The sequence below is a fragment of the Arachis hypogaea genome, chromosome 19, assembly GCF_003086295.3.
Source record: "Arachis hypogaea cultivar Tifrunner chromosome 19, arahy.Tifrunner.gnm2.J5K5, whole genome shotgun sequence".
Classification (NCBI taxonomy): Eukaryota; Viridiplantae; Streptophyta; class Magnoliopsida; order Fabales; family Fabaceae; genus Arachis; species Arachis hypogaea.
Window position 1 is genome coordinate 33,377,900 of NC_092054.1, and position 17,854 is coordinate 33,395,753.

The following is a 17,854-nucleotide window of genomic DNA, read 5'->3' on the forward strand; positions in this document are numbered from 1 at the left end:
TTTTTTTTATTCTTCAAATGGATCTTGGATATCTAGTATGCACAGTCCTGGGCTGGACTGGACTTCTTCATCTTCATCTGTTGGTTATGATTTTATTGCTTTTAGAGAATTATGGATCTCTTCTTCTGAAGTGGCCGCTGCAAGGGCCGCCATCATTTGTTTTTTATGGGCTAGAAAGCGAGTTTCTTTTTCGAATGATATTTTTTCGAACCCTGAACTGTGGCTTAGGGGTTCTGCCCTTTTTTAGGATATAGTCATCCAATTATCAATTGCTCTTTTACTGATTAAGTTCAGGTCAAATTTATTCCACCATTTCACTTTTATGTTTCTAATTAAATATTGCACGCTTAGAGTGTCCTCATATCCTGCGGAATCATATTTCCAGGTCATTATCCAGCATATTCCCATAGTAGAAATGAAGGAAATCAGCTTATATCCATCCAAAAATTATGTTTTGTTTTTGAAATATTACTTTTGGGAAAATTACTTCTATTGGCCCAAACTCTTGAAACCATGTCTAGAACCATTTGGGAAACTGTAGAGAAATCCCTTTGCGGAACCATACGAACCAAGAGTGGGGATTTGGAGAAAGATATAGGGCGTTCCACCAAGCATCTATGTAATCATAATAGGAGTAGTGTTGTGGTTCAAATTTTCTAGTAAAACTTTTACAATGAAAGGGAGGTTTTTCCCATTCTGATAAGGTTATTACTTTCATAATCTTAATTTTTGAGAATATTGTATTTTTTGTGGTCAGGTCTTTATTATGAATTAATTCAATGGATCCAGTGTCCACTAAGATAAATTCATAAATGGTTCGGATTTTTTAGATATTTGTTGGAGGGTAATGAAAAGTATTTGGAAAAACTATTTTATAAAGGGTTCTTCTATCCATCTTAAACCACTCTTTCTCCAAAGCCATTATTTTTAGAGGTATGGATTTTTCATGGTAAGGATGTTCTTCAGATAATGGTATAGTTTTGAACAAATCTGATGGCTGCAATAATGTATATCTGTTAACAGTAGGAACCTAATATAAGCTCTTAATTGATGCCGATTATTTTTCACTCTTAACAACCTCTGACATCGTCAAGGGTTTAATAGATAATTGTTTAGTTTGTATTGAAGTTGGTGGTTGGTCAAGAGGTTGACCATAATCTTCACTGCTTGCTTGTTTCTTGCTCATTTTTACCTTGCAAAAATTCTCTCATCAGAAAATCAGGTAATGCATTCGATTCTTGAGTAATATGCTCAATAGTAAAATCAAAGCATGACAATATAGCTTGCCATATAGCAAATATTTGTTTAGAAACTAGATTTTTAACATCATTCTTTAATACATTAGGGGCTGCTTTGCAATCAGTTTTGATCAAGAAGATTTTATTGAATAAATCATCTTGAAAACGCGAAACACATAGGACAATGGCTAATATTTCTTTTTTAATGGTAGCATAATTTTTCTGGGCTGAATTCCATACACCTGAATGATATTAAACTATTTGTTCTTTTGAGGAGTTTGGAAGAACTTGTTTAAGTATTCCTCCATATCCTAATTCTGAAGCATCTGTTTCTACAATTAGACTTGCTTTAGGGTCTGGTATACTCAAACAAGGAATTTCTTTTACTAAAGATTTAATTTTTTGAACTATTTTAGACATGTCTTCTGTTCAAGGAGGAGGCTATTTTCTCCGTCTTTTATACAAAGGTTCACATAAAGTTCTTATTCCTTGTAGAAATTCGGCTACATAATTAAGACATCCTAGGAATCTTTGTAATTGTTTCTTGTCAATAATTTCATTTGGAAACTTTTCTGCAAATTCAACAAATCTCTTAATCGGAGTAATAGTTCCTTGGAAAATTTCATATCCTAGAAACCTTACTTTTTTTTATAAATATTTTCATTTTCTTTTCAGATAAGACAAGACCATTTTCTTTTATAATATTAATGAATTTTTCTAGGTGTTGAATATGTTGGTTTATCCCTTTAGAGTATACAAGTACATCATCTAAATAGACTATGGTAAAATCTACATATAAATAAAAAATATTATTCATAATTTCTTGAAATTCACTTGGTGCATTTTTTAATTCTTGGGGCATTACATTCCATTCATAATGTCCAAAGGGTAATATAAAAGTTGTTTTATACATGTCTTCTTCTTTTACTGATATTTGATAGTACCCGGATTTTAAATCAAATTTAGAAAATACAGTAGCCTTACTCAGTCTTTTAATTAAGTCATTTTTGTTTGGTAAGGGATATCTTATCCATTTTAAGACTTTATTTAAGGGCATGTAATTACTAACCTTGGAGCTCCTCTTTCGATTTCTGATGCTTTCATTACATAGAATCCTGTGCAATTTCAAGGAGATTTTGGTGGCCTGATTAGTCCTTTATCTAAGTATTCTTGGATTTTTTTTTTACAATATGTCAATAATTCTTTGTTCATTTGTATCGGTTTGGCTTTAGTGAAGATATATTTTTGTTTAAAGTCATCTTCATAGGGTAGAAATATTTCATGTAATTTTCTATAGTGAAAAACTTTTGGGTTTAGACTGCACAAGTCCTTTTTTATCCTATCTTCTATCCCTTTTATTAGAGTTTGAATTTTTTTTTTGCTTTCTAATTGTTGTTCTACTTTCTTATATACAATTTCTTGGTTTAGGAAATTAATCTGTTTTTTTTTTTCTTTCTATTATATTGATTTGTGAGGTAGCCATTTGTTGTAGTAAATTTAGTTCCTTTCTTTTGGGTTTTTGTATAAATTCAAATAGAATAGGTTGGTTTGGTATACAATAGGTGGTTACACCCTCTACATCTACCGTAAAAAAGTATAATAGTAGAGTGAAGGAATTTTCTAATATAACTTGTTGGGATATTCTTTTTTCTAGGAAAAAGGTAGTTGAAAAGCATACATTTTCCTACAAATTTATGCTTTATAAGTCTTATAGTTTATAGTCATTCTATCATTTTCTGCTTTGACAATAGTTTTAGTTATTTTTTCATAGTACTTGGTAGGTATTAATTTTTCTTGGATACAATTTACAACTACCCTTGAGTCTATCATAGCTATATACTCAAATTTCTTTGTTCTGATTATTATGACTATAGGGGTATACCATTTCTGGTTAATTAATAATGTTAATTCATTAATATAATTAATTGAGGTTATAATTTCTTCTTCTTCTTCTATTGATTCTAATCTTTTTTTCCTTTTTGTGATCTTATTATGTTTTCTCCTTCTAATTTTGGTATTTTATAGTCAAGAGATATATTTTGTTGTTTTAATTCAGAAATGTTGAATTTAACATTTTTATCTCTTCTTGTAAATATTTTAAAGAAGTTTCTTCTTTAGGTGTTCTAAACCTATTATATATTTCTTTAATTTCTACTGGCCTTATTGCTTCTTTGGATTTTTCTTCTTTCCTGATCAGATCATTTAATTGAAATAAGAATTCATCTTTTAAGAGAGAATCTCCTAATTTATCTATTATAGAAATTAAAGTGTTTGTTTGTTCTCTAGTTAATGTATTGATTGACTTTTGAGTTTTCGTAATTACATTTAAAGATTTTATACAACTATCACAGTTACATATTCCTAATCCTAGACACGAATCTACCTCTATTTCAGAAGAATCTGAAGATGGTATGTCTTCTTGTTGTATAAACTTTTCTGAATCATCAGAAGAATATTCTTTTTCTGTTTCTATTTCTAATTCACTATCAATTAGTATAGCCGCTAATCCTTTTCTTACTTCTTCATTACTAATTTTGTTTATTTTTTCTTCTGTCTTGCAGTTATTAGTGTAATGACCTGGTTTTTTACATTTTCAACAAACTATTTGTTTTTTGTTACTTTTCTTTTGACTATTTCATTTTTGTTTTTTTCTGTAACTTTCTTTTGGCTTATTTCTTGTTATGTAAGGCTCTTTCAATTGATACCTATATCTATTTCCGTAATTCCTTGTATTTCTTTTCTTAATGACTCTATTTTGGTTGCTAGGTGCTTTTTCAGTTGTAATACCATATTGTTGATAAAAATTTTCTAATTCTCGTTTATTGCTCATATTTTCTTTTTGTATTTTCTCTTGTAATCTAGTGTCAGTGCATATTTCTACTCCAATTTGTACTACTATATTATGTATTTGGCCAAAAGTTAGACCTTCATATGTTATTTGAGTACCGAATAGAGATTGTACTTTTTGTAAAACTTTTTCTGAAAAGAATCTGGGTAAGGCAGTTATAAATTTTTCTTTCCAAAAAGGGGCTGTTGCATCATCTCTGATCATAACTTTAGAGATAAAAACATCCTTATACCATCGGTAGTCAGACATTGTAGGGCATCGTAAGTTCATTAGTTGGGTTCCTATTCTATCCTTAATATTTGGGTCTACTAAAAAAATTTTTATAATTGTAAAAATTAAAGTTGTTGTGGCGTCTTGTGATTGGTCTTCTGGTTTTATACTACTTAAGATTAATTATCTTTCTGGTATAGTTAAAAAGTTATCCCACCATCCTTTTAATTGCCCTGTGAACCCTTGTGTAATCATGACTGCTGCTTCTCTTTCAGTAGCTCATTTTGTCTTATAAGCAGTTGCTGCCATAGTCATACTACACATTAAATCTAAAATAGCTTGTTCACTTAAACTATCTAAATTCCATTCTACTAACTCGGATCCAGTAAAACTATTTTGTACTAACTGTGTTCTTTCTTCAAGGCTTACATCAGCCAGGGTTGGTCTTGGATAATAATTTCTTAGCTTTGAATAATATTGATTCTTATGTGTCATTTTGTTAATTTCTATTGTATTACTAACTATTTTTTCTAGATTTATAGACTTAAATTTTTCTTTTAACTCATCAATGTCTGCCTTCACATTTGTTCTGAGTTTGATTATATCAGGACTTTGAAACTTATATATAGATTTTTCTATGGGCTTAAGCTGTTCATGTTTATGTTCAATTCTTTCTAACTGGTTTTTCATAATATCTAAGACTGTATTGGTGTAGTTAAGTTGTTGATGTACCTTTTTAATGTCTCTTTTGTCTACACTTCCTTCTATTCCACTATCTTTATGTGGGGTGGCTTCTAATTCTAAATTGTGTGCTACCTATAGTTTTATGATTTCTTTTGGTGGATATTGGGATTCTATCGTTTGTCCTGTACTCGTTTTTCAAGTAGTGGTTGTTTTAGTTGAAGGACAAAATTCTTTTTAGAAATCATGAAAGTAATTTTTTAACCAATCAAAGAAATATAAATTGATTTTATTTTTTATTAAGTAATCATAAAATTCTTTTCTTATTTCTATAGTTTCCTCTTCCGAATATCTAGTAAAATACCATTTTCTTAATCTTGTATTATATTTTGCATTAAAATCTTTACTAATCCAATTTTTATCAATCTCAAAAGATTCTCCTTTTATTATAACTCCTAGGATTTGAGAGGTAGTTGGTGAATAATTATTTTCTGTTCCATATAAAAGAGTTGCTATATGTGATCTATTGTTATTTATTCCTATAACTTCATCATTTATGACAGAATTATCTATAGAATGTTTAGGTGAAATTTCTTCTTTATTTTGGTAGTTCGGTATTCTGACTGAATGTGACCTATTCATTCTTAGTCTAATATTTGGACCTTTTTTAATAATATCCCTAATTTTTGTGTTTTCTATTTTGTCTTCTTCTACTATATCTTCTAAAATCCATTCTTCAGGGATATTTTTCATTAGTTCTTCATGTTGGAGTTTTTTAGGTGTTTGAACAAAAGACCTTCGTAAATTAGCATGAATAATAATAGTTTCGTCTTTTGATGATTCTCTTCTAGCCCTAAAGTTATAATTTATCCTTATAATTTTATAATATATTCTATAAATTACTTCAAAAGGATCATATTTTTCATCAATGATGTCTTTAGGTGTTTTAATATATAATTTAAGAGCTTCAGAGGTATATTCATTTTTAAGACTCATGGAAAAATTTGGATAACAATTAAAAAATACTGGACCATCATGACAATTACTTTCTAATATAGCTATTAATGAGTCTCTAAATTTTTTAAACATTGTATCCCGTAAAACCATTAAGATAGGTATGTTAATTCCTAGTCTAAAGTTAGGTTTGGCGGCTACTTGGATGAGTCCTATATGAATAAAATTATAACCTTTTTGTTGATGCTCTTTTAGTTTTTCTTCCTCTAGTATGTTTATGATGTGATTATTACTAGTTCCTGGGTAGCTGTACTCTAACATATGTATTTCATTGTCTTTTTGTTCCCAAAATGCTTGTTTTTTATAAACTTCATTTTTGCTTATAAGAGGTACAGACTAGTTATGAAACTTTTCTTTTAATTTCACTACTTGTAATTCTGAGGATGAACTTGAGACTTCAGTATCATTATTTCTTATTATTATTGAATTATTCTTTCCTTTGTTTAATTCAGCTAAAGATTTTAGAATTCCAGCCATTATCAGTTTAAAGACTTATGCTACGGGACCACCCTAGCTTATGGCTTTATTGCCTTCAAAGAGGACTTATCACCAGGTGTGCTCACTGGGCTGACCAACGTATGGACAGCTTTCACCGCTACACTTATCTTTAGTAGATTATGGAATGAAGTTCTACAAGGTCTTTAGTTGTTTAACAAAGTTTAGAATAATAATAATAATAATAATAATAATAAAGGTATAAGGATACGATAATATTAAAAGAGTAAGAGGTAACAAAGTTTAAAGATTGTAGTAAAAAGCCTAGTATAATAACGTAAAAGTTTAATCACAAGTAATTAATTATAAAGGATTTCCTCATCTTGAATTATATAATTTGTTTCATTTGAATAACAGTAAGGACAGAGTTTTATTGATCTTCTCATGACACTATGTTTATATGGTGGCCTCATAAGAAGATACCAGAACCAGGCTTTCACCTGGCTCTGATACCAACTCTTACTAATATCATATTAATAATATAAATATTTAAATTAAGAAGAAATAGAGTATTTAGAAGTACTGTGAATAGGATAATAAAATCTAATAAACCAATAATGAACTAAATATTAATACTCACTTGATGATAGAGTAATATGAACTTGTATTATAATTCAGAGGTTTGAACAAAATACAAAGGATGAAGCTTTTGAATACAAAGATTGCAACGAAAGCTTAAAAGTGCTTTAAAGTATGAGAGAATGTGTGTAAAATTGCAGATGATTTACAAACCCTTCCCCCATGGGAAAACCTGAGAAGTTTAAGTGTCCGATCACATCTTACATACAGGGAGTCATCGAATGTCTCAATAATATTCAATTACATAAATCATACGATTATTCAATTTATAAATCATCAAGGTCAATATCATTCTCATCAATAATTCATAGCTCATTTCATCTCAATTCATCATTATTATCATCATTACTGTGAATCATAAATCATCCATCATTCATTAATTATATCCCATTCATCATCTCCAATGCATCATCATGTTACTTACTCACTTTCCAAATCTCTTTCAACACCAAAACTAGCTTTATTAACACATTTACTCATATTCTGTAACTTAAAACCTAGCCATCGAATCTTTCACAGAGTTTTTAGAGATTTAAAAAATTAGAGATATAGTTGATAGTTCAAAAATGGTAAATTTCTATTAAAATAGTGTTTTTGAAAGCTTCCGGACTTGTCGAAAAGATCAAACAATGAAAAACAAAATTTTTGTGTAAAACAGGGTGTTGTGCGTAAGCATTATATATGCATATACATGCACAATACAATTTTAACAAAGTATACATAGACACTATAGTGTGTGTACGCACGCAATAAAACGACTTTTCCAACTTATACGTATGTGCGTACGCACGCCTGCAAAATCCTGGGGAAAGAATAATTTAAATTCATTACTTTCTGGAGCCTTAATTATATTTTGGACTCCTCCTAATCTTAATTATTTATAATTGCCATGAAGAAGAGGATATAATCATTTAGGTCACTTATTGGTACAAGACATGCTTGGCCTGCCTTTATGAAAGAAACATTATTGGCTGAAAAATAAACCAAACTTTGTTCATTAACAAGCTCTCTTACCTCATTGTTCAGTGTTCACTCACATAAAAACATTAAGGTAATTATAGATGGACCAAAATTTATAGATTAAAAATAAAGAAATAATATTCAATTTAATTTTGTAGAATATTTTTGCACTAATAAATGTAATTTAAGTATTATCGAATAGTCAAAAACACTTATGGTTACTTACTCACTTGGTTTGTGCATTTTGTTTAATACTAGATGTAATAAGTAATATAATAAGTATATAATTATAAATGTTATATGCATGAAATTATGAATGTTAAATTAAATAAATTAGTTTTGAATTTTTGTTTTTCAAGTATAATAGTTAGTTGTTAAATAATGATTGAGAGTCTCAATTCATTCTCTATAGTTAAATAATTAAAAATTCAAACATATATGTTAGTTTTTGAAAACATCAAAAAATAAAAATTTTAAAATTTTCTTTATTTAAAAATTAAGAAGATAATTAAGAGGATAAATTATTACTCTTTATTTTTTTACTTAGTTATTATGAGATATATTTTTATAATATATAAAAAGTTATGTATGTTCAAAAGGTTGCATCTGGATACATGAATTTAATGTCTATAAATAAGATATGAATTTGACAAAACACAAACATAAAAATCCATCTACAAATTTCACAATTTTTATGTTCTCCATCTCAACACTTTTTTTATACATAGAAGAAAGAATAAAAAATATCATTTTGTAAAATATAAATGGTATAAGACTTGATTTTACGAGTGTAAAAAAAATTAAATGTTTTTTTTTTTTGTGTAAGAAATTCGTCAATAACCTATTTTAAACATCCAAATTGGTGGCCGAATTAACATAAAAAAAAAAGTATGCGTAACATATAACTTAAAGAACTACACTATTATATTCTCTCATAAAAAATGATTGGGGTACTAATTCTTCCTCCTAATTATTCTCCTAAGTCATACATTTAGTTAGCCCCACTTGAAGAATATTTTGATCTCCTTAAAGATAAAAGATAGTGACAATTAAGGAAATCAACTCCAAATTTATCTTATTTTAAAAGAAAAAGAAATTAGTCATGATCCTTTTTTAATTAATTCAGATAGTTCAATATCTTGTTTCTCTTAAACGATGTCTTTGAATGAACCAAGGAATAAGGGATCTTAGACCATCTCCAGTAAAGAACTCATCTCAGTCCTTATTTATGGTCCACATGTCATAAAAAGTAACTCCACATCAGCTTTTGCGTTATAAACGGTAAATAGGAACTCAAAGCATTTCTCTCTTCTCCATTAGGAGGAACTAATTTTAGTCTCTGTTGTGGTCCCACTTAATTAATTAATTAAAATACTTAAAATTAATGTAATTGATTTTTTTAATAATATTATTTAAATTTATAAATTTAAAAATAATTCACTATTAAAAGATATTAATATTAAATAAATTCATATATAATAATAATACACAATATATAATTCGGGATTACACTAATTTATAGTTTTGTGTTTACAATTGTTAATTTTAATAATATCGTTAGTATTTTAAATTTTAAAAATAAAAATAACTAACTCAACTAAGAATTATTTTGTAAAGTGTAAAAATTAAATTTATTTTTTAATATAAGTAAATTTAATTAATTATAATTTAATATAATAATATAAATCATTAATTAAATAAAAATTTAATTATTTAATATAATTTTTATTATAATTATTACTAATTTAATTATTATTTCATTATTTAATATAATTATTTAATTATTTCAGATTTTATATTATTATTTTTTTAAAATAACTTGTCAAATGGCAAGTTATTATTGGTTAACTTGAATCCTTATTTAGAGGGACTCCCTCACTTTGAGATCTGTGCGAAAACTCATTCCTTCTCTCCTCCAATGGTTAGAGTTCCTATGTGTCAGAAAAAAGTGAAAGAGGAACTCACCATTGTAGGTGCTCTTATGGTACGAGTTCCACTCTATCCAATAATTGAAAAATGAATGTTACATGTATCAAGATTTGAAGAACGAAACGATCAATAACGATAAAGTTAAAAATTCAAAAGTTTAAGAATTTAATTATAGTACAATCGGAATTGACCTAGATATGATAAATAATATATTTGTATTTAAAATAATTTAAAAAATAATTTGTGTTTCATTATTTCAAACTATGTAACTGCTAAAAAACCAAATTGATTTGACTGATTTACCGACTTTCGACTAGTTAGCTAACAACTGATTTAATCCTTAACCGTGTCAGTTTGGTGGCTAATTCTCCATTAATCAGGTCAAACCATCCAGTTTGGTCCGTTTCTCAAAATCAAATTTAAGAATAATACAAATCATGCTGAAAATAAGAGTCTAATTGTCTAAAATATCTTATTTCATTGCAATCTCAATTGTGAAACAACTTCTGTCAAAATTATGAACGAAGGATGGAAAAAACAAAAATGAGTTACAAAAATTCTGAAAGGTCACTTGAGATTGATTCATTCGCTCACTGGCTATCTGGTTCACCAGAGCATTTCTTGCTCCAACCAACCGAACCAGCTTTGCGCTCGCCTCTCTTTCTCTTGTTCTTGGGGACACTCACATCACCATGCAAGCTTTGCTTGAGAACTGGTTGTTCTTGAGACCCTGCAGAACTATTCACCACTACATTGTTAAGATCCGATGCCGGAACAGAATCGATGTGCTGTAGAATTTCCTCTTCCCCGTGCTGTAGAATTTTTTCTTCTCCTTCACATTTCGCAGCAGACTTCTGAAGCTTCTCAATGGGGTGATGACTCGCGCTTTTAAATGCGTGGTCTTCTGTTTCAGCTACCTCATGTATCAAGACACTGTCCACCATCTGCAATCATCAAAGAAAATTTAGAAGTTAGCATTACCGTTATCTCAAGAAACGTAAAGCATAAGTGCACAGATTTTTATATGATGGACCGCACATGCAAAATTCAAAAGAAAAAATAAACTTAGGAAATTGGTAATGTAGCAAATGGTGAATACAGAGTTGTACATACAATAAAATGACAATAAAATGTTTGCCATATATTATAGTTTAGGGTTAATCGCACTTTATCCCCTAAAAATTGAAGAAAATGTACAAATCGGCTGATGAATTTTGCTAAATGTACACTTTACCTAAAATAAATGCATTATGCATACACCCCCAACCCCAGGGCAAAGTTCTTGTTGTGTAAAGTCCCAAAGTGGCCGAGATTGGTTGCATCCACTAAAATTGCCCCCGAGATTCCAATTGCATGAATTACGTCTCTAAGATTGACAAAAGTGTACTATATTAGTCACTTACAACGTGATAAGTCACTTGATGGAATTAGACTGAAGGACTAACATGGTGCACTTTTAACAATCTCAGGGATGTAACTAGTACAATTGGAATCTCGGAGACTATTTTAGTGCACGCAACCTATCTTAGGTACCATATTGGGCTTAACTCGCAAATCTCCCACTAAATTCTCCTAAATATGTAACTTTTATTTGCTAAACTTTGTTCAATGTGTAACATAATTGGCAAAAAATTACCAACATGAGCAATTTGCATATTTTTTAAATTCGGAAGGTAAAGTGCAAATAATTTAAATGCAATTAACCCTATATGTTATGCAACAATCTTCGTGTAGGTTTTACCCATGAATGAGTTTAATTGCATAAACACTTCTGGTCAGCATCTGATAAGAAGCTAAATAAATAATGTAGACCAGTTTGAGAAAACTTACATCATCACAAGAGTCCCCAACCAAGGGTGGACGGAGAGTAACATCAGCAGCAGACAATAATCCCACGGTGCTCTCGATTATGTCAGGGATAATTGTAACTTCTCCATAGCTCGAAACAGCACTGTCCGGCATAACCAAATTGCCTAAATCAAACTCGGGAATATGCCGAGCTGAATTATAAATAGCCCTCATGGATATTGAGTCTCCATTCGCTGCAGAGGTTGTAGGACTAGGAGCAGAGCTAGTCTGTACATCACCATGAGGAAGCAGGCTCAAATTCTCCGACGATGATAACTTAGTGTTTTTGGACATGACCACGTCTACTTGACCCTTCAGCTTCTGGACTCTAGAATGTAGGTTGTCGATTGTCCAAAGAAGCTGCTCCATGCAACTATCACTCTCACTATACTCAAAGAAAGATTGATCATCGCCGATTCCAAATCTATCACTTGAATCAGCATGCAACTCTGTGATAACTGTACCAAGAGAGCATAAAAACGATTAGTCATTAAGCACATATTAAATCAAAATGTGATATGAGGCGCAACCAAAGGCAGATCACAAGTACAACAACAAAGCTTTATCCCACTAGGTGGGGCCGGCTACATGAATCAAATGACGTCATTGAACTCTATTGTGTATCGTGTCTATAGTGAGACTATTTACACGTAAACCTAAAAAGTGAAAAACACGATAAAATAGAAAACAAACCAAAATACATTAAGCACGCACTAACAAAATACGGTTATATGAAGAAGCAAGCAATCATTTTCTTATAGTACAAAATTGTACAAAAAGCATTAATATCACTGGCAAATTAACATGTTATGCAGCAGGAGCATCAAGTAAGGAGCATCAAGTAACCATTAAAAAGCATAGTTTCTAACCTGGATTACCAAAATCCTCAACCAAACAGCCATCAAGATCAGACTTCTTATTCTCTACATATACGTAAAGGGAAAAGTCAACATTTCTGAGGCAGGGAAAGGCAAGCAAATCTAGCGTCATGATAAAGGAGAGCAAAGTAGTTTCTACCGAGATAGGAGAAAAGATAATGATTCGATGTATATGACACGAGGTCAGTTGTCTCCTCAACTTTCTTTCTTTTCCTCCTTTTCCTGGCGTTACATCTATACTGATGACTCGTAAACGGCAATGATTTTGAGCCAAACTCTTCTAGTGTAAAACGATCGGGCTCCATGTGTTTTATCTTATCATATTCCGCAAGCTCTTTACTGTATTTTAATGCTTGCGACTCAATTTCCTTAATTCTTAGTTCTGCCCATTTGCAGCGCCACATTAGAGGTCGTATGAAGTTCCTCCAGTGATATGTCAATTTCTTCTTCCTACAATTGCATAGGAAATTGATATGCATAAATAATAACTCAAATAGCTTAACATGCAATACACATAGAATGTGCTTAGAACAGTGGTTCACCACAAAATATGAAAAGTTAGTATAGTGGCATAAAATTAAATGTGGATCATTATTAGCTCAAGGAAAATAGAGATCAATGGTGTTTGAGATGATACTAATGATAGCAGACAACATAGAGTATAACGGCAGATTTTCCAATACCAAACCATCAATGTTTACTTGACGAAAATCCGAAAGTGTTCTAACAGAAGTTACAACTAGAACTATATAAACAAAGAACAATTATCTTGATAATAATATAATTCAAATACATCCAACATCTAAGGAAGTGAACAGTAAGAGGAAGATTTGGAAAAAGAACCTAATCTCTTATTGGAACATCAAACCCAAGACAGACATACCATATAACCATATAACTAAATTTCACACCTCTTACTAGAGTTTGGAGAGAAGAGAGAACTCTGAGAAACAAAAAGAAAGCTTGGAAATGTATAATGTATATTATTAGTGACTTTAACACTGATATGTGCTTATGTACAAAGAAGGAAAGCTTGTTGTGTAAGCTAGTCCAACAGGCAGAATAGCCCTTTCGTACTTACGTTAGTGATGACAGTTGTAACATTACAGCTGTCATGTCTTAGCTAGCTCTCTCTTATAACTAACTCTGTTCTAGACTTCACCAACTCACTCTACTCTTATCCTCTCCTAACAATCATCATTACAGTAGTCTATTTTACTTGTGATGCAGTGCATTTACTTGCTAGATACGTATAATTATCATAATCATCAGCAAATATATAGAGAGGTCACCCTGCTCGTTCTTACGTGTATTAAACACCTTGTGTGTAGAAGTGTGTGTGTTATTAGAGATCAACACATTAACTATGTAAATATGTTTAACAATTCATCAAAAAGAAGCTCCAATAAACTATCTAATTTGAAGATTTAAATGCATAATTTGGCTTCAATAACAAACTATAATCAATTGTCAACAAATTCACAATACTAGGGTTCTTTGCTTACATATTGAAACAACTAAGGAAGATAATTCAAAATTATTTGCTATGGAACAAGAATCACCTCATATGGAATGTGGAGGAAAAAGCATCAAAGTTGCATGCCAAGCCACTATCACCTAAGAATTCTGACTCTACCTCAGCATCACTAAGTCTAGAACCATTTTCAGCATCAGACGTAGTGTCAGCGAATGAACTTGAATACTCAGTTGCATCAGGGTCTTCATTTTTATTTGATGCCAAATCACCCTTGTTTGTCCAACTTACAATATCAATATCCGCATCCTCGATTACTTTTGAACTGTTAATTTGTTCGTCCAGAACCGGCTCGACCTTGATGATAGGCTTCTTCTCATCCATGTTAATCTCAAACACTTTCTATTCCACTTTCTCCTCAAATTAATGTCACTCTTAGAGACTTAGAGTGAATCTTGGTTCAGTCTCTTTTTCGTCATTATCTACAAATAGACAAGGAGGGCATTTCTTGACAAACATAGATCCGTTCAAACATTACCTGGTTAAATTGAGAATTGTTCCAACTTCATCAACAAATTCAACCAACTCCAAATCAATTCATTGAGCACACAATATAGATATTGATTTCAGTTCAAAGAACACAAAAATCACAAAGTCAAGAAGTACATAGCAAAACATTTTTCATTTGAAAATAACAAGTAGCTAGCAGCCAATCACTTAAGAATTAAAATTTCAAATTCTGATTCCAAAAGGAAATTAAACTCCACAGTTGTCAAAGATAGCAATATTGTTCTTCTTCATCATCATCATCATCATCCGGCGAAACCAAAGTCAGTAATGCCAAAAAAGACATTTACAAAAAAAAAGAGTAGTACAGTTGCTAAGATTCTTCATTATTACAAGAAAGTTCACTAAACAAGTTAGAATGCAGGTCGGGAATTAGAAGAAAACCAAGGCAACGGCTAAGTTAATTGAAGCACAAAAAGCGTACTTGAAAGTAACAAAAAAAAAACGTGTGCGTGCGTGATTCAACTAACACTAGGGGTGTACATGGCCCGGGTAAAACCGGGTTTGTCCTAACCAAGACTCGGCCCTAAATATGTACCGAAACCTTTTTATAGACCTTAACCGGCCCTATACCCGATGAAACCTACATACTTTCGAGCCACAGTTATAGCGGGTGAAAACTGGGCCTTTACTAACAATTTGTTACGAAGATGTTGGTAGCCAAAGTTAAACTTAAATCTCTCGATAAATCACAATTCCAGATGCTGGGAGACACAAAATGTAAATGCTAATGCCAGTAATATCAAGTCCAAAACTTATTGAATTCTCTAGGCCTTTCTTTCTCTCACTCATATCAACCTTTTCCTAACTTTTATCTGAACAAACTTGAGGATGAATGAGGAAGGAACAAAAAATCTATAATAATATATGTGTACATGTATCTGTGAATAGTTGTGTAACTATGTCAACTTACAAGACCAGCAGAATCACTTTATCAGCACAGAAAGTGAACCTCCTCTTTTTCTTTTCCATCATTGCATTTACAATCTTTGAGACTTTTTGTCTCTAACTTCATTCTCCCATGCTGCCCTTGAATTCATCAATAGCAATGCACAGACATTAGAAGAACACAGTGCTGATAAAAAAGAAAATCTAATAAGTTGGTATTCAGCAACAAATCACCAATATATTTTGATTAAAATCAGAACAAATCAACAATAATCAAAACATGTTTTCATTAGAATCAAACAAATCAGAACCAAATAAGGATAACAAATAAAAAATAATCATAACATGTTTTAATTAAAATCAGAATAAATCAGGATCAAACAAGGAGAACAAAGCAACAATAATCAGAACATAGAACAAATCAGACCCAAACATGGAGTCATGGAGAACAAATCAACATTATATGTAATTAAAATCAAAACAGATCAGAACCAAACAAAGAGAACAAATCAACAATAATCAGAAGTTCAGAACAACAAATCAACCTTATAAATTATAATAACAAGTTCTGAACAAATCCAGCATTATAAATTATAATAACAAAGCTCAGACCCTAATCCTATTTTAGAAAGAAAAAAAAAAGTAGTTCAGAAGCATTACCAGAACCAGCGCCGAGAAGAAAAGGAGCGGCTGAGCAGGGGCTTGTGACCTTCCTCACCAAAAGAGCACCAGCGCCGAGAAGAAGATGAGCAGTGCCGAGAAGAAGAGGAGCAGGAGAAGTAGAGGAGGAGCAGCGCCAAGAAGAAGAGGAGCAGGAGAAGAAGCGGAGCATGAGCAGAGCAGTGACCTTCACACTTCGCCGCCGCTGTTGGTGGCGTCGTGACTAAGGTTCTCCGGCGAGCAGTGAGGCGCAGAGAAGCTGTGCAGCGCGGAAGCAGAGCAGCCGGTTCTGAGAAGCAGTCGAGCAGAAGCAGAGCAGCGCTGGTTCCAATGACGATGGCCGGTCGATGTCTGAACGAGCATTCAGAGAGGGTCTGAGAATGGGAGATTGGGACTTGGGAGCTTGCGGGTCTCTGCGTGCCCTAATTGTGGGGGCTGCAACATCATCATAAATCATAAATCATAAATTTTTTAAAATTAACTTACACCGGGTCGGGAATGAATGACCCGTTATAGCCCAGACCCGGTTTAGTTGGTCTTTCGGGTGAATTTCTTTTTTTTATTTTTGGGTCATCCCCAAGTTCTTTTGGACCGAGCCAAAATGTTCAAAAATAATTTGGGTTCGAATGGGACCAGACCATGCATCCCTAGCTCACCATCACAATATGGTTACACTTAGGATCCGTTTAAAAAGATTCAAAAGTATCATAAAAAAAAAAAAAAAAATTCAAAAGTTATTTTTTAAATTTTTGACTTATAAAAAATATTTGTATTAATGTTTGGTATAATTTTTAAAATTAAATTCTAACTTTCTAAAAAATTATTTAATTTTTTATAGAGAAATTAAAAAAATTATTTTTCTCATAATAAAAATTTTTTTATCACATTTCTTTTAAAATAAACACTTTTAAAACTAAAAAGTCAAACACAAAAAGACTTATTTATAAGTTACTTTTAATATAAGCATTTATTGTTTACACTATTTTTTCAAAAGAAGCTTAATTAAACTGTTTACCCAAACTGGCCTTAGAGGAAAAATGCTATACCACCAATAAAATTTATTATTTTTTAACTAATATTTTATATTTTAAATATTAAATTCTAAATTTTAAATATTAAATTCTAACTATTAATAATATAAAAATAAAATATTAATTAAAAATATCGACTAATATTAATAAAAATATAATTTCTTAACTATTCTCTAATTAAATTGCGGATTGTAATTCCAATATTTTAATCCTTTATAATGACATCTTATATCAAGTGTGTCATAATTTTTCAAGAAAAGCAATTTACTTCGCTTCCCCTGTTTTTAAAAAAAAAAATAAAATAAGAAATGATATTTTAATATTTATATAATAGCACTTATCAATTGATTAGATATTCGTATAAAATAATTTCATGAAAATTATTGACATCAAGTTTTGTGTACACATTGCCCTTGTATATTTGTTTTTTTTTTTTATGAAAAGATAAATTTTTGTACCATCAAAAAAGAAATTAGAGATGTATAAAAAAATAATACAAATATCACTTATATTTCATAAGAGATACTATACCATAATTAAAAAAGTAGTTTAAT

At 30.8% G+C, this 17,854-nt stretch overlaps 1 protein-coding gene across 7 annotated transcripts; it reads right to left on the minus strand.

Annotated features, from left to right (window-relative positions):
• Positions 1-10,412: 10,412 nt before the first annotated feature.
• LOC112775593 (uncharacterized) lies at positions 10,413-16,719 on the minus strand. Of its 7 annotated transcripts, none has more exons than XM_025819328.3 (7): positions 16,270-16,719; positions 15,635-15,745; positions 14,243-14,692; positions 12,820-13,130; positions 12,672-12,725; positions 11,785-12,260; positions 10,413-10,898 (listed from the first exon to the last, which is right to left on the minus strand). In XM_025819328.3, the coding sequence occupies exons 3-7, from the start codon at positions 14,536-14,538 to the stop codon at positions 10,545-10,547; spliced, it is 1,491 nt and encodes a 496-aa protein (XP_025675113.1). In that variant the 5' UTR covers positions 14,539-14,692; positions 15,635-15,745; positions 16,270-16,719; the 3' UTR covers positions 10,413-10,544. The 7 variants fall into 7 exon arrangements, with proteins under 7 accessions (XP_025675113.1, XP_025675112.1, XP_025675111.1 ...); XM_025819327.3 differs by having other exon boundaries at positions 15,635-15,750; XM_025819326.3 differs by having other exon boundaries at positions 15,635-15,796; positions 16,270-16,717.
• Between the last annotated feature and the right edge of the window lie 1,135 nt (positions 16,720-17,854).